Here is a 25,488-nt window from a genome sequence, read left to right on the forward strand (position 1 = left end):
TGTGAGATTATTTTTCAGTCGGTCGTTTGCTCAGCCGGCTCATTTCTACAGATGACAGAGATTCGTCTGTCCCTCGGAACCTCCTCCCCGCGGAACTTGGACTCTTCCGTCTTCAATACCTCGTGGGTATAATCATAACGAATGGCATCCCTGGGAAGACAGGAAGAATAGAATGTTCTAGAATTCAGCTTCAGTACAAAAACTACTAAAATTATGCTTATTATCATGTCACAACTGTCTTTTAATATAAGTATGCTTTCTTTCTTCTTTTCTTCAAGAAAAAATGAAGATGGCAAAGACAAAAAATATGAACAGCAGTTTAGTATGAGTATTGGTTGCTTTGTGCGTGTACACTTTCTAGAAATACAGACCCTCTAGTCCAGTGGAATTTTACAAACTGTTACACTGTACAATAAACATCAAAACAGAACAGACAAGAATACATTTCTAAGCCTTAGAAGCATATACATGGACTAACTTAAACTACTGTACAGTAGTCTGATTCAAACATGTTGATTTCACTGATGTAAAACTCATTGCCAAGTTTTCACATAGAACTTTGACTTGTGTAGGACGGTACATGCATACAGTAGTTGTTTAGTTAGAATGGTAGCTACATCATGTCCATGTACATACCTCATGATGTACAGAGAGCGAGGCTTGAGTAGAACGTCAGCTATCCAGGCCTTGTTGTCATTATGCACCAGTCTCATCACACAGGGGGACAACAGACTCAGGCCAGCTATGGTGTTACCTGCAAACTGGAACAGTGACTCAAATTAACCTTCTACTGACATAGCTTTTTAGCTCCAAAGTTACCAAAGGAACAAGGTTAAGGACTCTCAGACTGTACAATTCTGTGTGGTCTATATACAAGATGGCTAAGAGTCATTACGAGTTAAAAGTTCATATTTTGCACAGCAAAATCAATGGAAGTTAAGATTAACATCATGTTGAAATGCACCAAACCAAACAATGTGAACAGTTGAATATGGAATTCGAAATACGCTCTTTTTCGAAATAAGATCTTTAAATACAGTATGTTGTAGAGTGAGTCCATGTGTGAAAGGGAGTTTGAGAGTGAGTGAGTGAAAGTGAGTGAGTGAGTGAGTGAGTGAGTGAAAGTGAGTGAATGTGAGTGAGTGAGTGAGTGAGTGAGTGAGTGAGTGAAAGTGAGTGAGTGAGTGAGTGAAAGTGAGTGAGTGAGTGAGTGAGAGTGAATAAGAGTGGGTGTGAGTGAGTGAGTATCATGCAAGTCTTATTTTAAAAACAATATTCTGCAAAGCCCTTCCTTTTGCAAAACCATGCAGAACCAAGGAAATCTGTATACAAGCTTTTTACCTTGACACTATCAACATGCGGTTTAATCCAGCCGTCCTTTGCCAGGTCCAGAACGTGTACCAGGTGCACCTGTGGAACACCTGGAGGGAATGCTAGTCTCCGCACACGCTGTAGGATTGGCTGGCTCTGCTCTGACCAATCAGAGCGCTCAATCTCTCGGTACCCATGGATGGCCTGACGTAGATGGAAAACAGTTTTGCATTCAAACAATTGGATTAGATTGAATCTATTATCTATCTAGTAAAATAGCTATATACATGTACCAGTCAATATTATGACCAGAACATGAGATATCAAAACTATAATTTTGGCTGGAGTACCGTAAAAAGCCGCTAGGAGGCCCATTATCGAACTACCCATCTACAAAAAAGGATCCATCCACAGCTTCTCTATAGACAGAGTTATGCTGTCCGTAGACAGACACAGACAAACGGTACCTTAAATATAACATTCTTAGCAAAGGTACATATAATAACATTCAATGAATTGACACCCTTGCAAGGAACCACAGAAAGGGTAACGCTACAAACTACTAGTACACACACCGCAACTTTCTATGAGAATAACATGTATAACTTTATTCCACAACAATTGTACAAGGTACAAAGTATGGCATCTTCTGGTTAGTAACTACAGTTCTATAAGGCTAATCTACCTGATACAAGAGTGTATAGTATGGGGATCATGAGCTTTTACAATCATTGGAAGAATTTCTAACGTCTAATTTCATCAGGTTGGTAGAATATAGGATATGGGAGATTCTTAATACACAACCAGGTATTCTCACCTGCTGACGTTTTGGTATCTGTCAGACACCTTCTTCAGAGCTTCTGACTGGAGTACTGCTTCTCACCGCTATAAGTAGCCGATGTAGGTGGCGCTTTTGCATCCTTTGATATATTTTTTCTATGTAACGTTATACAATGTAGGGGTTGTTACAGGTAACTGTCTTCTTTGGGGAGGGGGGGGGGTAGAATAGAATAGAATATTTTTGCAAATACATTAAAGAACCAGGCGTTATTATGTCATAATTAAACACTGAAATGCAAAGAAACAGTTGGACTCACATCGTCCCAATGGTCGTACTCATATCTGATGTGTCTCTTCAACTTTGGTTCCACCTCCTTGAACAATATTTGTTCCTCCTCCTCCGTGATGAAGTTCTCGTGAACCAACATGTCTCTCTGACAAACCTCCACAATCTCGGGAACATGGCAGTGAAGATAAGGAAACTTGCAGTCGGAAAGTTCGTTCTTAAAATGTTGAAGTTCAGCTGTGTCTGGCGTTTGTGTCGTCTGCTGCCGAGTGAATGTCACGGTGGGAGGGGGGCAGAACACAGATTTTGAGCAATTTCTCCCCAATAAAACCATCGCACAGTGTTCTTGGGCATGTTTAGATCTGAATAAAGTTCTTAGGAGCATGGTGTGCCGTTTCAGGGGTTCACAAACCTCAGGAATTGCCGAAATCGATGTAAAAATAGTGCAGGTCAACCCAGTATGGCCGCTGTGACATAGGGTTAGAGAGCAAAGGTCAAGTTGGGAATCCGCGGGAAATACAGAAGGCTGCTTGGTCGTCTTTTTTAATTGGTGGTTTGCCGTTAACATTCTTTCGCCAATGGATATCAACAAGTACCGACTAATTAGCAGTATTTGACTAATACGAACGTACGCCTGGTTTTGTTTTCTTCAACAACTTCATCCTGAATTCAAACGCTGCTGACGGTCTCACAGCGACCTCTAGCATCTAATATCAGTACTACAGTAACGTTATATACTGGCGAGTTGTCAGGTGGTCCATCGATTTCGACTATGATGTTGTCACTCGTGAGTTCAGGAGCATTAAGAGCTCAGGTGGCTGCGAATACTCCAACCAGCTTGTTTTCATGCTTCTTAAGTCGATATAGAAATAGCGCAATCCCCTATTTCACGCATACTGAACAAATACTTAGTAAAGCTGCCATGCCCAGTCCTTTGAGTTCAGTTTAGTTTCATTATTATCTTCGCCGAGTAGTTGTACTCGGAGAAGATTATGTTTTCGGTTGAAAAATATGTTAGGTGGGTCTGTATGTATGTCAGGAGCATAACTCAAGAAAGCTTGAATGAATCTTTATGATTTTCGGTAGGTGTGTAGTGGTTGTGCAAAGGAAGGTCAAGTCGGAAAATGGTTTACCTTGCGTTATTTAACAGTACTGCAGCGGACTTTTAACTTCTTGTGTTTGTATGTAGGCAAAAAAGTGACGGAAACGTTGATGGATCTTCATGATTTTTGTAGGTGTGTAGATGTTGTGGAAACGGAGGTCAAGTTCAAAAATGGTTGCCCTGGCATTTTCCGTCGCTACTGCAGCGGGCTTTGTGTGGATGTGTATTTGTATGTCGCCAGCATAACCCGAGAAGCTGCAAATCAGTAGCTAATTTGCATAATTAGTAAGGAAAGTTTGTTAACCCGCTGCATTTCATAATGGGGCATGGGACAGTGTCAGGTCATGTAAACAGATGGCCTTGCATAAACGTACATGTAGGTCAGATAAATAAACAAATGGGACATCCACTAGTCTCCAAGCAGAGGTGTGGGTCCAGCTGGTTTTTAACGTGTTTAACAAAAAAACACGTCAAAAACAGCCAGACCCTCTCCTCTGCTTTGAGAGTACACTGCACCAAAACTGCGCCACTACTTGCTAGAAAAGTCACATGTACTATGCCTTTCAAAATGTGTATGATATGGAATAAAGATTGTATTCATATATATTGACTGTACCATTTCATCATCACTTTCAACTTACAACACTGCAATATCGAGCCATTGGGGCCCATATAATATCAACACACTCGTATTTGTTCATGACCAGTTATAACATATATCAGCACACTAGACACATACACTAGTCCTTTTATTTTAACGATCTCGCTCAATGCAAGGTCGCAAGAGGCCACTTCTCGGCATTGAACTAATGTGGCATAGGTGAGAGACAGCGGTGTGTGTTTGTTTTGAAGGTTTGTAGGTTGTATTCGGGGGGAAAGCAGTGGGCTGGCAGGGAATTCCAGAGGTTTGCAGTTGGTGGAAAAAAGCTGTTACTGTAGAATGACTTAGAGGCTGGTAGTTGTACAGTATAGTGGTGTGAATCAGAGGAGAACCTGGTAGTACGCTGAAACATTCTCTGAGGTGGGACAAGTAGTGAAAGTTCATCAGAACACTGGCCGTGGAAGTATCTATAAAATAAAGACAATGAGGAGGGAGGCAATGTTTCGTCTGTGAGAATGGAAGTCTAGTTTTGAAGCCAAACGATTACCAATGACCACACTTATTCTCCGTTGGATGCGGTCTAAAAGGTTCAAGCAATCTTTTGGAGCTCCAGCCCAGAGATGTGAACAGTATTCCATGCAGGGACGAATGGTGGATTTGTACAGGTAAAGTATGCTCTCGGTAGTAAGATAGTGTCTGGCTCTGAGAAGCGAACCAACTTTCATTGCTGCGGATTTGGCGATGGACACTATGTAGCTTCTCCAGGACAGGACCTTGGAAAAGATAAGGCCAAGAAGTCTGATGTAGTCACTCTCTTGTAGTTCATTTCCATTCATATAGATACCGGTGGAAGAAATGGTTCTCGATATCTATTAATGAAATGGAAAGGAGCTTCGTCTTTAAGGAGTTAAAAACCCCTGTACCACCAAATGATTCTTAACCCTATCTAGACTGGACTCATTCGCCCTATCATATGTAACTTCCAAATGGTATGATATATGATCAAATATGCAGGGGGTGATAAGCATGTAAATACTAATCACTATCCATAATAAGCCTTGATTATGTCTAAGGTGTTCATGGAATAAATGTCCTTGGATTTTTGTGAAAAAAACTTATGTGTTTGTCTCTCCACGTCCTTTTCAGTTTAAGCTGGTCCATTGCTATCAATCTCAGGTTGTATTTGTGTGTTGTAGGAGGGCCTGCATGCCCTTTTCGTAAGCCGTAATCAGGCATTTTTAGTCTCCGTATCCGTAGGCAGCCGCGCGCCCAAAACCAACGTAATTCGTAATCGGTACATCAGCCGTAACGTGTAATTGGTCACTTTCGCTCTACGTACCTTTCTGCAACGTAATCTATGAATTACTAGTAAAGCGTAGGTTAATTTCCAGCAAAGTCTCCCGACAAAATTGTCCCTCAAAATGCAGGAAATAGCGTTTCAGAGGGTGAAGATGTCAACATTTTCCCGTGAAATATGCCCCTGGATCCATGGACCAATCTAAAATTGTCGCATCTGCGGGGCAGAAATGTTCTGGGGGCGTCACCCCGAAATATCAAGTTGAAATCATCGTGTATTTTTCAATCATAGGATGCCATAAAACATAGCTTAGTCTGCAAACCAAATTTATCCCTCAAAATGCATGAAATAGCGTTTCAGAGGGTAAAGATTTCACTATTTTCTCGGGGCGCATGCCCTCGGACAGACCTCGGATTGTTACACCTCCGTTGAAAAATAAATCCGGAGGGAAAACAAAATCTAGCTTAATCCCTTGTGTACTTTTTTTTTTACTTTGAGCCCAAAATTTTCCCTTCAAAATGCAGGAAAAGGCGTTTGAGCAGGTCATGATTTCACAGTTTTCCCGGAGAAGTATTCCCCTGGACTCACCAAGAATCGCCGCGCCTCCGACTAAATGTCGGGCGGGAGGGCGTGGCGCATGAAACCCTTGCGTATTATTTTCACATATAGAAATGTCATCAAACATAGCTTTAGTCTACCAGCAAAATTTTGCACTCAAAATCAAGGAAATAGCGTTTTAGAGGGTCAAGATTTAAACGTTTTCCCCAGGGAGATGTCTTCGGCGCTTAACGTGGTCATACCGTCAGCAATATTTTGCCCCTCCCCTCCCATACGACATTTCCTGCCGTCATCACGGCTACTTATCATTTTGTTATACCGTTTTGTGTGGTTCTAAACAGATTCATCGTCAATTAGTAGTTTTGACGCAGAACTAGATAGTTCTGCGTCAAAAAGTGTACCGTGAGTCGGTTGGAAAGCCTCATGATTCAACGTAATTCGTAATCAGCTCTGATAATTTAACGTAATTCGTAATCGGCTGCGAAAATTTTGCGTAATATTTGTAATCACTACCCCCAATGGCCCCATGCAGGCCCTCTTGTAGCGCAGATGACCAATCGGGTAAAAGACTCATTTAAGTGAGCTTTAATTTCATTAGAAAGGTGACCAATCCGGGGAAAGACATCACCAAGGACAACCAATAGGGAGATACAAAAAGTGCATTTTTTCAACCAATCACAAGCCAACTTGCCAGACCAATCACAAGCCTGGGTACTTTTCAAATGCATGTTTCCCAACTGTAGAGTTTAGTTCGCGGCCAGCTAAGCTTGGAAACGGCTGCAATGTCTCTTCCTCTCGAGACCGTCCAGTGCTGCCCACCGGGCGATGATAGCGCAGTCCGCCTCGGGACTGGCCCCTCGCCTCGCCGTAACTGTTCGTCCATGGCGCACGGTCCTTCCAGCCGCGGCTACTCGGCCATGGATGAACGGGGTCAGTCCCACATCTACAAGTTGTAGATTGCCTTTTTGGCGGGTCTTTCAGCGCGGCCATGACATCCGACAGTAAGTTCAAACTTTACTGTATATTTTTGAGACCGCAGGCTCAGTGCTTTAAAGTGTCTAAGCTGTGTTCGTTAGCGTCTCATTGAAGCTGTTTTGGTAAAATTCATAAAAAAATATTTAAAAAGGTTCTGTGATTGCCAACAAAATTCAAATTTTCAACTGTAAAGATGTCTGTTCAACTGTCTTTGTTCAACCGTCTTTGTTCAACCGTCATTGTTCAACTGTCTTTTTTCGTAGGAAATTATGATCCATTTGTTTCACCAATGCTTCGCAGAAAGAAAAAAAGAGAATCGCACTTACACCGGGTTAGAACTTATTTGTTGGTTGGTACTTGTGGAAATAGGTGCACTGGTGCACCCAACCTAAAAAATTAGGTGCACAGATAATAATTTGGGTGCACCACATAAAATAAAGTTGAATGATACCAAAACATAAGCTTGACGCTACAGCTTCAATCTGTGATTCTACCCAGATTTCAAATTTCAGCCAAGCAATACATCAAATAAAGTACAAAAGATTATATTGCTTTTACTGATACTTACATTTCAAGAATATTCTGTATGCTAGTGTACAAGAGATTACATTTACCCTAAAGAGTACAAAAATATCTAGGTGCACTGGTTCACCCACAGTCAAAAATTAGGTGCACAGCTCCAATTTTGGGTGCACACAGGTGCACATGCACCCACTATTTTGAGCCCTGCATGCACGTTTTATCAGAATTGTCCAGTATTATAACTGTCACATTCTCACTCGCCATTGTCATTTGTGTCTGTTGCAGCAATGGTGAGGAGGCACCATATGTCTTGACCGTGCAAGAACCTGGGCAGAAACACTTAAGGTTCTTTGCGACAACATCCAGGGCATCACTCAGCTCATACCACATTTGACAAGGTGAGCATTACCGGTGCTGTATAATTGATTGACAGCATGCTCTGCTTAGCATTAGTTGAAGGTGATATGATTATAAAAATGGGTCTCTAATTGGGCATACACATTGGTTGTGCATTGGCACTGGTTCACAGTATACATCTTTCTAGGGGAGATATCTACTGTGGGTCAATACATCAAAGAATGTCTAGATTCTAAAACCAATTGTGTAATTATATGTTGGACTCAACATGTTGATTTACTCATCTATAATCATATACATTTGTGTATAATAGTAGGTTAATTCATTTTTATCTACTTGACTGTTTGTATGTATTATGTAGAAGAGCTTGCGAAAGTCACTGTACTTCTGTTGTGTTGATAAAAAATGCTGTTTATCTACAATGTATTTCAACTTTTGGTCATGCATAATTGTTTCTATCTGATCAGAGATGTCCAGTTCTAATTGTACTTCACAATCCCAACTAAGCCTTTCGTGTTTATTGCAGCTAATGTCTGTGTACACCCTGGCCCTGATACAGAAGCTGAATGGATAGAAGACAAAAGAAAGAGAGACTTGTTTGTGCATGTGAGTAGAATCTGTACAACCAAGGAGGTAAATTTTAATAACTTACTCCAACTTGACTGTGAAATAACTTTGTTCAGACCAGTGGCACCGCCTTTAAACCGTTTGAGTTTGCCCGGCATGTTAAGCCCTGATTGCGAACAGTTTGACCAGAGTTAAGATATCTTTCTACTAATACTTCTGCATGACATCGGTCACCAATTCCACTCCTAGCAGAGCATAAAACATTCTTGCCTTCGTAGTGCTTACAGGGCTCGAAATAGTGGGTGCATGTGCACCCAGTGCACCCAAAATTGGAGCTGTGCACCTAATTTTTGACTGTGGGTGCACTGGTGCACCTATATATTTTTGTAGCCTATAGGGTTAAGGTACTATTGTACACTAGTATACAGAATATTCTTGAAATGTAAGTATAAAAAACAGCATGATAACTTTTTGCTGTACTTCATTTAATGTATTATTTGTTTGAAATTTTAAAGTCAGCTATAGAATTACAGATTGAAGATCTTAAGAGAGGCAGCAGCATTAAACTTTGTAATTATGTTCTGAAGAACATTCAACTTTATTTTATGTGGTGCACCCAAAATTCTTTCTGTGCACCCAATTTTTTTAGTTAGGTGCACCAGTGCACCTATACCCAAAGATAAATTTCGAGCCCTGGCTTAGATTAGAGCAAAGGAGAAGAAGTTTGGCTGTTTTGTCCTAATTACTTCGTGTGTTTGACTTTCTTGTAGCTAAAAGAAGCTTGGAAGCAGAGATCTCTAAGGGCTTATTCTGCTGAGAGGTGGTCGTCCAACGTCAAGTACGCTATCTCCACGGTGACATCTAGAAAGACCGGTGCTTGTGTGTACGCCCTGCCGGAGGACCTGGAATTGTTAAGTGTTTGCATCATTATCAAGGGAAGCAGTTCGAAGTGCCAAATGTAAAATGTTTCCACAGAACTGGGCTGGGACTGACTTACTATCATCGGCGTGATGGGAAGTTGATGATTTGTAGCTTTAACTTAACGTACGATTCCCTCTGTACCTGAGGCATTGTCGGCAGGGCTTACACGATCTCTTGGTTGATGGTAGGGTGCTTGATGTGTGTTTTGTTGACATCCTGAGTGATGTTGATGGTATGGGGGTTGAGGCATTTTGTGAGTTGTGGATACTTTTTCATGCAGGACTTCAGTCGGTTTCTGTGGTGTACAGACCCGGTGTGACTGGTTGGCTCAGTTTCTGTGTCTGTGTCGATGGCTGAGATTGTTAGCGGAGTGATTGTGAACTTCGTCGTTGCAGAGTACAGGGATTTTGCTGGTTCTGTTAGCTTATGACTGCTTGGACTCTTCTACCATCTGTTGTCCTTTCTGTTTATGTGGTGGTCAGTGGGTCGTCGAGAACCTAGACCACGACATAATTTGCCTTGTGTCATATCTTGGAGTCCCGACCCAAGACAATGGCACAGGACCAGAAAGGAAGGCAGGTGGTTGGAGAGCCTGAGTAGTTATGAGCTAACAAAACTAGGAAAATCTCTGTTCCCTGAAACACTGAATTTCGCAGTTACTCCGAGAGCAATTCCGGCTATCGGCATTGTTACAGATACTGAATGTGCCATGGCATCGGGCTTGTATAACGCAGAAATAGGCTGAAGCCCTGTGTGGAGAAGTAGCTATTGCTTTTGAAATGTCCTAACCCTCCGCCAGCAATGTCACTCAGGATGTCATCAAAATGTGCTCAACACTTTGCCATCAATCAAGAAATCATGATTCTCTCAGCTGATAATGCTTCAGGTAAACCCTCAAACCTACTCTTGGTTGAACCTAGAACTGAAATGACAATCACAAATCAAATACTTCCTGTCACGCCCCCAGCAGTCGATGAAGTTCTTGGTAATGACCTTTTCTGGAATGCAAAGTGTACACTTCTACTGCAATCATGTTTACATGTACTATGTTATACTTGAGGACACATTTCCAAAGCTTGCGGGAACGAAGAAATGATACGAAAGACAGCAAAACACACAAAACGTAAAAAAAGTACTTACCATAAATGTTGTATATTCTTGATAAACATTTTTAATTCTTTGTTTTCTGAAACAGCCTGGTTGGGCCCAAGCTCGGAAATGTGACCTAGCATTAGATATATCTAGGTTAGCTTAATATTTGTCAGGTAGGGTTAATTTTTTTTTTTTTTTTTCTCTGCATTTTTTAAAATCTAGAAGATGTTGATAATGCCCATTTATGGTACAGAGGTAGTTTATGGCCATCTATTCAAGTCTGATTGAAATTTTGGCTACTTATTTCATGGCTTAGGCTGACGTTGGAACACACACGCACACACTACATACAAACACAAACTAACACTCCCATACTTTAATGCACATACACGCATACACTCACAACCTCAACATACTAACACAAACACATTGAATATCTGACAGATGCCTTAGCCTGAAGCTGCAAAATAACTTTGAAAAACAGTCCAAAAAGGTTCCAAGCTTCCTCTGTACCATACTTTTACATTATCAGCATTTACTACATACTTTTTTTAGCTTACTTAGCATTTTTAGCTTAGTAAGAATTAGGATTTTAACTTAGTTAGCATTTCTAGCTTAGTTAGCTTGGTATATTTTCCATTTTAGTTACTATGTTTTTTAGCTAATAGCATTTTCAAACATTTCTAGCTTAAAAAAAAAATTGTAAAATAGCTAGCTCAAAAATGCTGTGCAAAAATTTTACAATTTTTTCTATGCTAATAGCATTTTTAGCTTGAGACTCATGAGCGACTACTCTCCAAGCAGAGGTTTGGCTTGGCGACATGAATAACACCGGACAAAAAAGAAAGTCCAACAAAAATGCCTAACATGTAAAAAATACAGCTGGAGCCGACCTCTGCTTGGAGAGTAATGAGCCACTGTCAGACTTACAGAACGTTTACAAAAACTGTTTTGTTTAGAAGATTTGTGCCTATGTGGTGTACTGTAGGCACCGGTAGTCATATTATGTACTGTGCTTTGATGGCATCTAAATTTGTAGCATTCGTTCTATTATGCTATAAAATGATTTGCTTCTGGTTTACATTCTTTGCGATAAGGTCTTTTGTTCACAATTAGCTGTGGTGTACATCTAGTAGTACAAGACTGGCCACCTTGTCCAACAAACTTACATCGGAGCTTTGTGATCAAAAGCATTTTCCTCTGTACACTTTGCATTCCTCCATTTTGTGAACCGGAATCAAATAAGCAGTTTGAAATCAGGTGTGTTGTTGGTATTTCACATTTTGAGGGAAATTTATACTTTTGCCCCCCCCCCTCCTCCCTTCAAACTCCCTTCCTGTTATTCTGTCAATATCATAAATTAAATTTGTCACTTATTATATTTTCCTTCTTTACACGGAGAAAATATAATTGTTTTTGTTGGCATGTTCTTCTGCCAAAGACCAAGTATTGAAGAAAGTCTTGTTTACACTTAGCTTTTATATTTTGTGAGAACATTTGAGCTTTGTGATCAAAAGTACTTTCTTCTGTACACTTTGCATTTCTCCGTTTTGTAAACTGTAATCAAATAAACAGTTTGAAACCAGGTGTGTGGTTACTATTTCACATTTTGAGGGAAATTGATGCTTCCCACCCGAAAACAAGTTCCTATTATTCTGTCCATATCATAAATTATATTAACTTCGTCACTTATCATATTTCCCTCCCTATACATGGAGGGAATAAAGTACACTTTGCATTCCTCCGTTTCGTAACTTGCAATCAAACAGTTTGATACAAGGTGTGTGTATATATAGTTACTTTCTCACATTTTGAGGGAATTGATGCTTTTTCCCTTCCACCATCAAACAAGTTCCTGTTATTCTGTCATTACCATAGATTAACTTTGTCACTTGTTTTATTTCCCTCCCTATAGACCGAGGTAATATATTGTTTTTGCTGGTGTGTCCTTCCTCTTTTTTTCAAAACCAAGTAGATGTAGGGTGGTAGCTCTTATACTGGTATTGCAGAAAGTTATATTTTCCTCATGGTAACGTTGCATGCTATGGATGTCATTTGGGATGTATGTACATTTTCATGAGGAAAGGTGAGTATATCTGTAGGATAACGCCAGGTAAACAATTTTAGAACTTGACCTTCGTTCCCACAACCGCTATTCGCCTTGTGCTCACAGTAATTGATTATGTTTAGAAGGAAGCGGATAAAAATTTTATAAACCGGCGGGCAACCATGTACCATGTAATTCTCAAACGACACCCTCAGACACTTTTAAGAAGGGACTGAGTTTTCGACGTCATCATCGAATGCATGGTTTCCGAAGCTTTTCAGACAGTGTTGACTGAATACGTTAGTCAATGTCATTAGTTTGCAGATCTGTCGGTTTTGCTGATGTTGCATCTAGTACATATCCCTAAATACCCCGTTTTCAAAAATCCCGGTTTTATATTTCCCGCGGGTTTGTGTGAGCTAACGTTACATTTTTGAACGTTAAAACATCATGACCATGTGTTTATCACGTGAACGCGACGTGTCGCTCATGTCGGTAAAGTTCACAGCACAACATTGTTTTCTTCCATCGCGTCAAGCAAATAGCCTCCTACAGGCGTATGGATCGTAGCATTCGGCAAAAATTCAAAGTCCTGGACGGTTTAATGCGTTAATGTGAGGTAGCACTCACCCTATATTGAGGTGAGGTATTAAGCCCACAATTTTTACGCTATCCGTGTTCCTTTCGTTTGTCAAACATGAAGCAAGCAGCTTTTTTGTTGTCGATTCCAGTGGCCGATTTAGAACAGAGCCGCCAAGAGTACCAGGAATACCATCAACTTATACGAGCCTATAATAAAGGCGTTCAAAATCAGTATTCTGGACCCAATAATTTCACTTTGTCATGGAGTGCTCTAGATATGATGGTTTACGTAATAACTTATTCACATTTCTCAAAACAAGTACAGCAAGTTTTAAGGGTCTCGATGACTGTTTTGAATACATATTTAAATGCAACAATCCCACAATACAAAAATAGGTGAATATTTAAACGACTGCTTTATCGTTAGAAAAAAATAGCAAAACCAATGATTAGCCCCACTCGATTTTAACACTATATCAAAAACGTATGCTAGCCCTTATTGTATTGTATTAGTAACTAGGATGTTAAGTTTTATTCTACACTTCTATTTTGTATTATGTTTGTACTTTGTATTATGAATTCTTACCATACTTTGTATCGTGTACAATTGTCGTGCAATAAAGTTCTTCTTCCGCTATAACTCACAGCACCACCTGGCAGTTGTATTGAGTAATACATGGCTACTGCCCATTTGTACATGATTGTTATCTATCGTGTCGTTCTAGGACGCTAAGCCAGGGTCGCACAGGAAGGGATGATTGCAAACAGGATCTATGAATTACCGACGTGATAGATAGTAGTAGTAGTAGTAGACTGGTTCATTCAGAAACAGCAAGACTTACAAACCCCCTAGTAACAGCTGGGGACGCTGAATTACGAGCCTCAGTTTACAACACCGAGTTGGTAAAAGAAGCATCCTTACACATCACAATCGCCTTTGGTGACATACCAAGACATCATGATTGCATTATAAATGAGCAGTTGTAGATAAGCAGTTATCGATATGTACTAGAATAACGATAATCCCCAAGCGGATGTAGAGTCTAGCTCAGTATCGTTCTGTTCCGCTTAGTCAAGTAGTTCGTATTTCGGCCCTTCACCCTAAGATTTGACATACATTCAGGAGTCTAACGTAAGCCACAAGTGACCCCCCCCCCCCTACATAAGGACCACCTGGTCAATGTGTCCCCTTTTCAACGGGGCCACTTCCATAATAGGAAATACTTCTAGTATCTCTTTTTCACTACAACCAATGGGGTTCTTGCTACAACTCTTCACGTTTCTGACTCCACTCCCTGAAATAGAACATTCTAAGGGGCCCTTCCCTAACACACCTGTGCTACTTGAGTACCAGCCACACCTGGAGATTTTCGCTGTGGCCAATCTCGAGCTGAGACCAACAGTTTAAATTATCTAGTCTGAGAGTTGGACAGGAGATTGTTCTCATTAGTCTGCTGTTCTTCACGCCTAAGTAGCCCGAGTACAACACAGACAACCCTGAACAGGTAAATGGCACGACTGGCTAATAAAAACTAAAGTATGTTAAAGGTAACCTATCATACTGCAGCCATTCTAGTAGTACATCTACTTTAAACTTGCAGCTACAATAGTTTTTACGGGAGTTACTTCGCAAACAAATAGTACGTTTGTTGGGTTGCAGTCAGGGCTAGCATACAGGACAAGCATGTGCAAACTGAGACTTGTCGAGCTCTACAGGACTAGGGCTAAAATCGGGAGACCTTCTGGCCGTCAAGAAAAACTACAGAAGCTCGGCAGATATATGTCACCGTGCAGGCTTATTCCAGAATTAAATGATGTCATTGTTTTAGCTCATACGCCATACCTTCTAGCCTGGTAACCATACCATCGGGGGCTCCCCGATATCTCTACGGCGCTGGGAGTGATCCCCGCCCGCCCAGACAGCTTAGTCCGCTCGGGGTGTTTTACGGCCTTGGATAGGGTGGCGGTGGGAGTATGGCCGGGTGGCAGCCGAGAAGAAAGGCTGCGAAATTCTATATGGTATCTAAGTAGACAGGCTGTCAGAAACGGTTCAATAAAGCAGACTGGGACCGGTAAAACACCCCTAAGCCGACCCCTGGAGACTGGGACCAGGCTACATACCTTCAGACTACGATACAGCCCAATTCAACAAGAAATACCTTAAAAGTTCTTGGATGCTCATACTCTGCAACCTATTGATAATATTATCAGTCGGAAGCTTAGTACACCGTATTGTATAAGATAGACTGATTAGCCTAATAGAATGTTATCTATGTACCAGTGAATGCCATACCTTGTACTTTGTACAATTGTTGTGCAATAAAGTTATTGTTATTCAAATTCATGCTGCGCAGAAGAGATGCGCAGAAAGACTTGACAGCGTTTCTTCTTTCTTGTTACTCCCGTAGTGTAAGCTACCAAATGCTTGTACTAATACATTTTGAATCAGGGACAAAAAAATTCAACCTTATACAAGCCTGTATTAATTATGATAACGTCTTAAAACCTATCAATATAGCACAATTCTAACGCAAAAGAACATCATTATCTTCGCCGAGAACTAGTACTAGGAGATTATGTTTTCAGTTCAGACATCTGTTGGGTCTGTATGTATGTCAAGAGCATAACTCAAGAAAGCTTCGATAAATCTTTATGATGAATCTTTATGATTTTTGGTAGGTGTGTAGTGGTTGTGCAAAGGAAGGTCAAGTTTGAAAATGGTTCACCTTGCCTTTTTCAACAGTACTACAGCGGACTTTTAATTTTTGTGTATTTGTATGTAGGCAAAAAAAGTGACGGAAACGTTGATAGATCTTCATGATTTTTGGTAGGTGTGTAGATGTCAAGTCAAGTTCGGAAATGGTTTCCCTGGCATTTTCCGTCGGTACTGCACCGGGCTTTGTGTGGATGTGTATCTGTATGTCACCAGCATAACATTAGAAGCTGTTGATGGTTCTGTATGATATCTAGTGGATGGATAGGGTTTACAGAAAGGAAGGTCAAGTTCGATAATGGGCCTTCTAGCGGGTACCTAAGGTACTGCAGCGAAGCTTCAAAATTTTGGGGCATAATTTCTGAAAGTGCTGTGGTCATGATTTTTGTGTGGTAGATAGTTCATGCCGCAGGAAGTAAGATGTGTAAGTTTGGGTCCCCTAGCGGCTTGTTTGGAACTGCAGTGGGTGTTTTTGTTTTGACCTTCGGACATGAATAACTTGAGAAGGGGTCGACAGATCGTCGTGATGTTTGGTATGCAGAGAGCTGAGATTGTGCTTCACATAATCAATGACTAATTATGCAAATCTGGGGCTTATTTACACAATTAGTAATGAAAGTAAATCCACTGCATTTCATAATTAAATGGGACATGTGACAGTATTCCCGAAAACAGGTCAACAGAGGGCCTTGCCTAAAAGTATGAATAAACACTCCAAGCAAATCCATTACATTCCATACTGGGGCATGTGACAGTGTTCCCGAAACAGGCCAGCAGAAGGCCTTGCCTAGAAGTATAAATAAACAGATGAGGAACATAAATAAACAAATGGGGCAGTCTCACTACAATTCAAGCAGATGTGTGGGTCCGGTTGGTTTTTAACATGTTCAGTTTAGGCATTTTTGTCCACCACACGGTTGGCAACATAACGAAAAGGGGACAAAATAGAAAGCCTGACAAAAACATCTAAAACACGTCAAAAAACAACCGGAAGCACTCCTCTGCTTGGAGAGTACACTGTACCAAAACTGCAACACTGCTAGGTATGGAAAAGTTACATGTACTATGTCTTTCAAAATGTGTATGATATCGAATAAAGATTTATTCTATTCATATATATTGACTGTACTATTTCATCATCACTTTCAATATTTTTTCATGACCAGCAATAACATATATCAGCACACTAGACATATGTACTAGTCCTGTACCACCATATCACTTTTAACCCTACCTAGACTGGACTCACCCCCCCCCCCCCCATCATAACTTCCAAATGGTATGATATACGATCAAATTTGCAGGGGGGATAAGCATGTAAATATTAATCACTCTCCATAATAAGCCTTGATTATTTGGCGAAGATAATGTGTTCGTGGAACTCTAGTTAATAATCTGGTCACGTCCATTACCTATGAAGCCAATTACCCCGCCTTAGTTTTATATAATGTCCATTGCCCACCTTGGCACGTTTATGTATTATTCCACCCAAATAAACGACTTACAATTCAACTTTTTCGTAACCTTTGTGCCTAACGTGTTGCGACTGAAAACCCGAAGAAGTATTCAGTGCGAGAAAACCTCTGCCAGAAAGCGTAGCAAACTGTCCTGGTCTTCACAGACTGAGTTAGCTACTATGACAGCACATGCCTTCAAATTTGAAAAAAACTGTTATTATTACATTTATATAACTTTCTACGTCGCAATGCAAACATTCCTCAGAGATCTAGAATTTTTTAAACTGAATAAATTCTCACCTGTGAGGCACAAATGTGACGACACGGTTAGAGATATCTTAGTGATGATCCGCCACGGTATTGCTTCTGCATGAAATGAAGTCGAACCTGTCTGGTCGCTCTGGAGCTTATTGTGAGTCAAACTGTTGGAATTTCGAATGTTCACCTCTGACATGGGAGTGGCGATACATAAACATTACAGCTTGCTCTTGAGCAAAGCAGACAGTGTAACTAATGTTAATTTCTGTGAACATGGTGAATAAAGGGTGGCGCTCGCATGTAGATTGGACCGTAGGGTCACGCGCATTTATGCGCCGAACGGGAAAACTTCACAATTTATTCATATGATCTAAAAGCCCACTACCATACAGTCAAGTTTTGCCTCGTTGGCTTTTACGTTAATGCTTTTACATAATGTTCAAGGTTTAGGGCGCACTGTTTTTTTTACCGCAGCGTCATAGACTCCGCAACCCCCGGAGAAATAATGTGTGCGACTACCTTGATCACGCTCGAGTTCAAATGATGCTAGTGCTTGACAACGATAGTATTTTGTTTGTACTAGCTGTAGCAACAGTACGTTAACATTTTCACCCTTCCTGTAAACAATCTTTTGCAGTTTAAAACAAGTACTGAAACTGAGCTTAAACCAGTGTATAAACCTAGAGACATGTATGATTCATGTACAATTACAGACTTTATGATAACTGAGAGCGGGTCGACAGGGGAATATTTGTTGAATATTCCTCATAATTTGTCAAGGTAGCTGTTAGCTTTTGAGATAAATCAGTCGACTTTTAAACATTACGTCATTTTCACTTTTGCACACTCCCACAATCCTTTGCTACGGCAGTAAGGGTGTTACAGCAGTAAACAATGGGAAGAAATTAGAAACGTCTCCCTGGACTTTCCTTTCATCAGATACTGCGCAGTTATTTTTCGGTCCGCATCTTTTCAACGACTACATTTCCCGCCTATAGTCTTCACGTATCGACATCTTGGGACGTGAGTAGTTATTTTTACAACAGCAGTTACAGTTGCAGCAGCAACATGTTGCAAACTCTACAAGATACTCAATATTTGTTTCACTTCATTTGTACAGACAGTCTCCGAGATATATCTATAAATTGTCACGATAAACTATAAGAATATAAAGCAGCCGTGACAAGCCAAAACAAGCTACAAACAAGAGTTCCGCGACCTCATATCTCCATGAATTATTCTGTTCATGCAAATGACTTACACATTTTCATAATATAGGCTTGGTCATAAACACCTTTATCTAACTTAGACAATATTGTCAGTCCTATTATTTTCCACTTGGATGAATTCTGGCAATTTTTTTGCAAATTAGGAATTTATTTGCATAATTGGTATCTGCTGATGCTCCACTTACCATAAATTACAAATGTTACATGTATTTGAGTCTTATAATGGAAAACACCGCAAATATGGATTTTCCTAATTAGTTATGCAAATTAAGTGTCGATTAGCATAATTTGCACATCATTGTGTACATCTCTATCTAAGCTACCTGCATACTAAATATCGTGGAAATCCGTCGTCCCTTTGTTCAGTTATTCTCCTTAGAAGATTTTGCACAATAACGCCACTGCACTTTCAGAGCAAGCTACACTACTTCTTTATTACATCACAAGCTATCTGTCACCCAAAAATCAAGACCACAGCACGTCCAGGTCAAAAGATACAAAAACGGAAGTTCTGCTGCAGTACCAAGGTCAAATACAAGCGGGCCCAAAATTGAACTTTAATTTCGGCTTCACAACACCCGCCCACATACCAAATATCATCGTAATCCACCCAGAGGTTCTTGAGTTATGCTGACTATAATAATCCGGAAACAGAAACACACACACACAAACACGCCAAAAACAATATCTCCATTTTTTCATGGGGATAACAAGCCAACAAACTGCTATAATCTTCCTATACAAATTGCTTGATTGACAACACCAATTAACGTTAGGAGGCTACAGGCACTACATGCGGCCTCAAGATGCAATAGGCTCTGATAAACCATCTGGCTGTTTAGATACAGATGGATTAGAATGCGCCGTGTGTGGAGCAAATATGTAGATATGTCTACTGTATGTATTACTGACATTTTACGATACTGCAATCGTGTATTTAAAACAGGTGCTCAAAATTGATTCGCCACAAATAACGACAGGTTCAATCAGGTCAGTCGAGTTTCCGGCTGAATCTTCGGCCCCGATCTCTTTCTTAATGACCCCCCCCCCCTCCCCAAACGCTGTCCTTCACAATTCACAATGTAAAAATGTTAAAGGTTGCCTAATAAGGCTTCTTCTCATTTGAATAGAAATCTTGCTGCACAGTATGAGCTTTAGTTGGATCTTCTTTTAGTTCGCCTTTAGCAAGCTTTTCTTCCAGTTGTCAAGAAAACCTAACATAACACATTGCAATACAACAGGAGCACAATACGAAACATGTCTTTTATAGAATACAAAACGGGGTATTCCGTATCACCCGAGGTATCAGCCTGGGTGCGGGTCGGATCGCCCGACGGCCGTAGGGCTGGGACCGAGGGTGATGCGGAATACACCGTGTTGTATTTTATTTATGTCATACCCACCCGAGAAAACACACATTTCAATGCGGAATGCGCCAGAAGTTGAATTTTGTGTCCTCGAACACAAAACTGTAACAACGTTGATTCCAACCTCCGAATCAGGTATTCGAATTTTCTACGGCGGCGCAATCGACGCGCTCGAAATGCATTCGAAATATATATTCCATGGAAGTCCGTGTGATAAAAATCCCGAACCCTATGTGATACGGATAGTTATCACACGGTCCAAAACACCCGTATCAGGCCCAGGTATGACATAAATGTACATATATATATATACAAATGACAAATCTTTGCAAAACATCAAAACCTACAACTGTTCGGTCCAAAGCTTAATGTATACTTATCTTCCTGTTTGCGGAGAGGAGACTCGGGAGTTTTAATAGGTTTGGATTCCTAACTAACATCCTAACTGGACCATTCAAAAAACGCATCTACCAAAAAAGGGACCTTTTTGATAATCAACTTAGTCCAAAATTGATTTGGTTTTTAAAAGGCCCCCGCATACAAGAATGGACTCTTTTAGTACTTCATAAGGCAATCTCTCATTGGCTGACCGAATTAATCCACTTGGCCATAGGAATACAGATGTGACCCTATATTGGCAACACCATATATGGTCATATGAGAAAAATAACCAATTTTCTCCCAAAAATACAAAGAAGTCGAATTTTGAAGTGATGTATGCCAACAGTGTTAAGTATTTGTTCAATGTGCAAATGTTAGGTCATTTGGCTGTGATTGCAGAGCACAGGAGGCCCAAATGTACGTTTCTTGTCTGAAATAGCCAAAAAACTCAATTAAATTTTTTTAAAGGCATTTACAACAAGAGTGGTGTTTAAAAAACACACCGGCGACGTGAGGATTATGCAAAATATGTCCTCATTTGCATGATATATATGTTACTATGTTAACCTTCACGAAACCTTCAAGGGCCACAAGTATAAAGTTTCCGTTAATTAGAAATGTGGAACAATGATATTTTCAACTTAATTATGCATACTAAATATCATGGAAATCCGTTGTTCCTTTGTCCATTCATTCTCATTAGAAAATTTTTCACAATAAAGCCCCTGCAGTTTCAGAGCAAGCTGTTAGGGGACCAACACCTACACCAATTCTTCATTACATCACAAGCTATCTGCCACCAAAAAAAATCAGGACCATCGCACGTCCAGGTTAATCATTGTAATCCATCAAGGGGTTCTTGGGTTATGCTCACTACAGTAGTCCGGAAACACACACACACACAGACACAGACACAAACACACTTGCAAACGCTGTCATAAACATAATCTTCTTGGCAAAGGCAAAACAATCATGTATATTATCTTTCTGATACTGTCCCTGCTTCGTACTCAACCATCTAGCACTGCAAACCTACGGAACCTCCTTACCACAGTTAAGGTCAGTAAAGAAAAGGAAACTGAAGTGGTACGGTCACGTGTCACAGTCATCGGGAGTAGCCAGAAGCAATCATGCAAAGAATCGTTCAGTGAGGAAGAATGGGGAGTAGACAACGGAAAAGATGGGAGAAAATCGAGAAGGGTGAAGGAAACTAGTTGCCAGATCTTGTGTGGTGCCCCAACGTTCAAATATCTAGACTAAGGGATAAAAGACGAAGGAGATATATATGTATATATACACTTGGTCTTGGTCTAAACGGCCCGGTCGAGGACGAGGTGGCCAAAAACGTGCCTGGCCCGTTTGGAACGACTTGGGACGCGCAGGGACGGCGTCCCAAACGCTTAGCCTCAAGACGCGTTTGTTTTCACATAGGTCAGGTCTTGAAGTTACGTCCACTCAGAACATTTCAGCATACTCCAAGCTCAAATGAAGTATCCACCCTGATGCCACCGGGAGCGACACAGCCAACGCAGGATGCAGTCAACTCCAGCTCGATGGCGTCGATCCCATAAATCTGCCCCCTCGTGGTAAGTTCCTTGAAAAATTACTGTTTCCTTTTACAGAATTGCATCGCTTGCCAAACAGGTAATAGAAAAAGGTAACAAGGCTCAACTTTTGCATTAGTATGTGACAAACTTTAATCGGTTGGTAACATAACTTTGTCATAATCTATCGTGCTGTAACGTTATATACTCATACGGAAATCGATGGCATAGTGAGGCCTGCATGTTTCCATCGGTGACCGCCCTATGTTCCGAAATAACTATGTTCCGAAATCGTTATGTTTCGAAATCCCAATGTTCCGTAAGCCCTATGTTCCAGTTCACTCAAATAACAGAACTTGTGAAATATTGTAGATCCAGATAATTAGTTGATACCTGAATACCCATACAAAATATAGCTACATATTTTTTTTTGGTCACTGGTTTGCAGTTAGAAAAACTTCAACATCTTAACACTTGCTTTTTAAAATCCAACTATGACAATTCATTACTGACGAAAGTGATTTGCTGTATGTATATTAGACTATGTTGATTTGATTATATGAATGACATCCTCTGGGGAACCCAGCTAATGGGAGCGTGCTATTGAAAAAAATGGCAAAAAAGTTGCTTTCATTATGAAATCTTTGTGGTCAGAACACAGAGTGTGTTATGCAGAAATATAGGTTCTTCATTTTGTTATTTCAAAACATATACAGTCTTTTTCGACTCTGGACTTGACTTTGGCATTTGCGACATTAGCATCTGTTTTCTGAAATATACATTTTTATAATTGAGAGCATGAATTCTAATTTCTCATTTCGCATCTTTTTACCATTTACAGTATTGGCCGAACCCTTTTTTTCTTCAAACGGCCAAAAATTGTAGCCTCCTTTGCAGATTCCTTCCGGCTGTTTTCTTTTTTAAGTTACAGTTTCATTATTACATTTCTTTTATTCAGTTTTTATATTAGTTATTGCTGGCCGACCAGCGATAAGAAAAAAATATAATACTAGTGGCAAATAAGAAAAAGGTAACGTGAAAAAGAAAACAGCCAGAAGGAGTCTGCAACGGAGGCTACAAAAATTATGTATTTGCGGATGTTATCCATATACTGTAGATGCAGAACTGTTTGCGATGGTTTTACTTTCGCGGTGAACTCTTCAGCGCGGACCTTAAACCTTAGGTGACCGCGAAACTTTTTGTCCATCTATGAGTGCAGCGCTACTATTCTTTCAAACTTAAAATCGTCGCGAACACGCCGATAGTTTCCCCTACTGCGAAATGAATACTAGTAACCACGCAAACTTAAATTCAGGTACAGTATTCAAATCACCATTTAACTTGCGAAAAATCTGTACGGTACATACATCTTGTTTTGATCCCTTTCGGTTCCCCATCAACTGTGGCGTCGCGGTGGCGTAGTGGCAGGGTGTTTGGCCCCAGAACCTAGCGCCCGCTCGCGACCGTCCCACTATCTCCCGGGGGTCCAGAAGACAGAAAGATGGAGAAAGGTCGTTTTTGTCGACAAATTCTACAAGTATGAAGTCTGACCTGTCATAGCAACCCCAGAATTGCCAATATATTTTAACCCCCCCCCTCCCCCAAAAAACACCAAGAAAGGATTTCAATGTTTTAATGCCCTCTTTAATTCTGAGCTGAGCCTGCCCTAAAACTGTGATTCACTTTATCTTCACAGTAGTTAAATTTCACGGTGGAAGAAAAATTGACATTTTCACTGAACTTAAACTTCCTGGGGCGGCAAGTGATTTACAGAACGGATGTGTGAAGGAATCATAAATAATAACAACATATTTATCACTGTGATGATAAGTTCACGGTACAGAGGTGGCCGTGAAATCAGCTGTGAACTTAAAGTTGCAGTGAAAGAAACAAGAATTACAGTACCCTTGTCCCCACGGGAACCAGACCGAATATCCTCTTGAACAAATTGTACACAAACGCCGCCAGAAAGAAGTGCAAGACATATTCAAAGTTTATTGAATATTGATTTTGTATTCGTTTTCAAACTAATAACATGATTCCCAGATTGCAATATATGATTTTGCAGTAAGTGCCAGGGTAACGTTTATTTTTCTGTCATTAATTTAATGGTATAGCACTGCATTACAGCTGACTCCAGCGGCGGAGGGATATGTACAAACTTTCGCGAACCATCACATGTGCGTACTCAACTTTAGTTCCATAGGAGAAAATTTATGGCGGCGGGAGTAGGCGGGAGGTGGGCACTGCTATTTCAGTTACTTTTATAATACTTTGCTGATGTACTTTTCACTTTGTGTATATTGAATGTTATGGTTAGTCTTATGCAGAAGTTGACAGATTCTTGTGAAGGTAGGCGATCAATTTGATCCTACCGTTAAGTTGAGCCACGCCGTGTGTTGAATATCAGTTTGTGGAATTTGTGCCCAAGCCGTGATGGTCTAGATATTTTACGGTCCAAACCGTCAACATCTAGTATATGATTGAAGCCAACGTCATGTACAACGCTGATGCTATACGCTCGTATTTTCACTGTTTAAGATATACAAATGTAGAAGAATATGTGAGGCTGGCTGTGATGCATTGTCTACTGTAGAATTGAATATATTTAACTGTCGTGTTTGAAATGATCATACAGCCGGGCACTAAGGTTACATTGTTATGTTTTGCAATTATTATTTCATTTTACCTTTTCCAAAATGGTTAGGTAGTTTGTGTGTTTTAGGTAGCGTTTGCATACATGACGTATAAGACGTGTTTTCACGGAGAACTTCGGCCGGCATATAGAAAAGGCCACACAAGCAGTCGAAATCGTCATCGGAGTCCTATTGTGTTCGTTCACTGAAGCCGAAGTCGTAAAAAGCGGGCCGGGTGTCAGAATCTTAGGGAGGAAGTTGCCTGTTAGCCAGTAGGGGAGGTACATTACTGTTCATAGCTGAAACTGATGCCAGTGAATTGCATTCCTAAGGGCTAGTTCGTTACATGTAACGTTACCTAGGGGAAGGATAGTACAAGAATATCTGCAACAAACGCTGTATCTGTATACGTGTCCTTTTTCTTTCTTTTGGGAGGGGAGGCCGGACTAGGTGTAACGGACCGTTCGGTGTAATAGCCTAATGGCGGTTATACCGGCTATATAGATACAGATACTTATAATTAATTACGTCATGACCGAAGTTGGAGAAGGTGTAAATAGCTTTCATTACTGGAGAGCTTTTGCAGACCGGAAAATTTCTCGGAACTGGTTGGTTACACGGTGTTTACAGTGTTTTCTGTTTGGTTTGTATTGGCAATAAGGACAAAAGAAGAGTATTGCAATTTTAATATAATCTTTGTTCATTGTGTTGTTTTTCTACAGCAGCTCCTGAATGTTAGATTCTGCAACATAAATGCCTTTACGACCATCCAAATGGCGACTTAGTCCACGTAGAACACATGCAGCCGCACAACGACGATGAAAATTGAAAATTTGGGTAATTTTGGAAAAGTCCATTATTGTGATTTCATAAGTATATAAGTGCCGATACAGACTTAAAGATTT

General features: G+C 40.5%; 1 protein-coding gene and 1 long non-coding RNA gene across 2 annotated transcripts; one reads left to right on the forward strand and one right to left on the reverse strand.

Annotated features, from left to right (window-relative positions):
* Positions 1 to 9: 9 nt before the first annotated feature.
* LOC136444494 (alpha-ketoglutarate-dependent dioxygenase alkB homolog 7, mitochondrial-like) lies at positions 10 to 3,299 on the reverse strand. The gene is made up of 4 exons (XM_066442060.1): positions 2,409 to 3,299; positions 1,342 to 1,515; positions 637 to 761; positions 10 to 150 (listed from the first exon to the last, which is right to left on the reverse strand). The coding sequence occupies exons 1-4, from the start codon at positions 2,943 to 2,945 to the stop codon at positions 15 to 17; spliced, it is 972 nt and encodes a 323-aa protein (XP_066298157.1). The 5' UTR covers positions 2,946 to 3,299; the 3' UTR covers positions 10 to 14.
* Positions 3,300 to 6,563: 3,264 nt separating this feature from the next.
* LOC136444946 (uncharacterized) lies at positions 6,564 to 11,628 on the forward strand. Its single transcript, XR_010757358.1, has 4 exons — positions 6,564 to 6,936; positions 7,718 to 7,830; positions 8,316 to 8,395; positions 9,127 to 11,628. It is a non-coding gene; the product is annotated as an uncharacterized lncRNA (long non-coding RNA).
* Positions 11,629 to 25,488: the final 13,860 nt, after the last annotated feature.

Source organism: Branchiostoma lanceolatum, chromosome 11 (genome assembly GCF_035083965.1).
Source record: "Branchiostoma lanceolatum isolate klBraLanc5 chromosome 11, klBraLanc5.hap2, whole genome shotgun sequence".
NCBI classification, from domain to species: domain Eukaryota; kingdom Metazoa; phylum Chordata; class Leptocardii; order Amphioxiformes; family Branchiostomatidae; genus Branchiostoma; species Branchiostoma lanceolatum.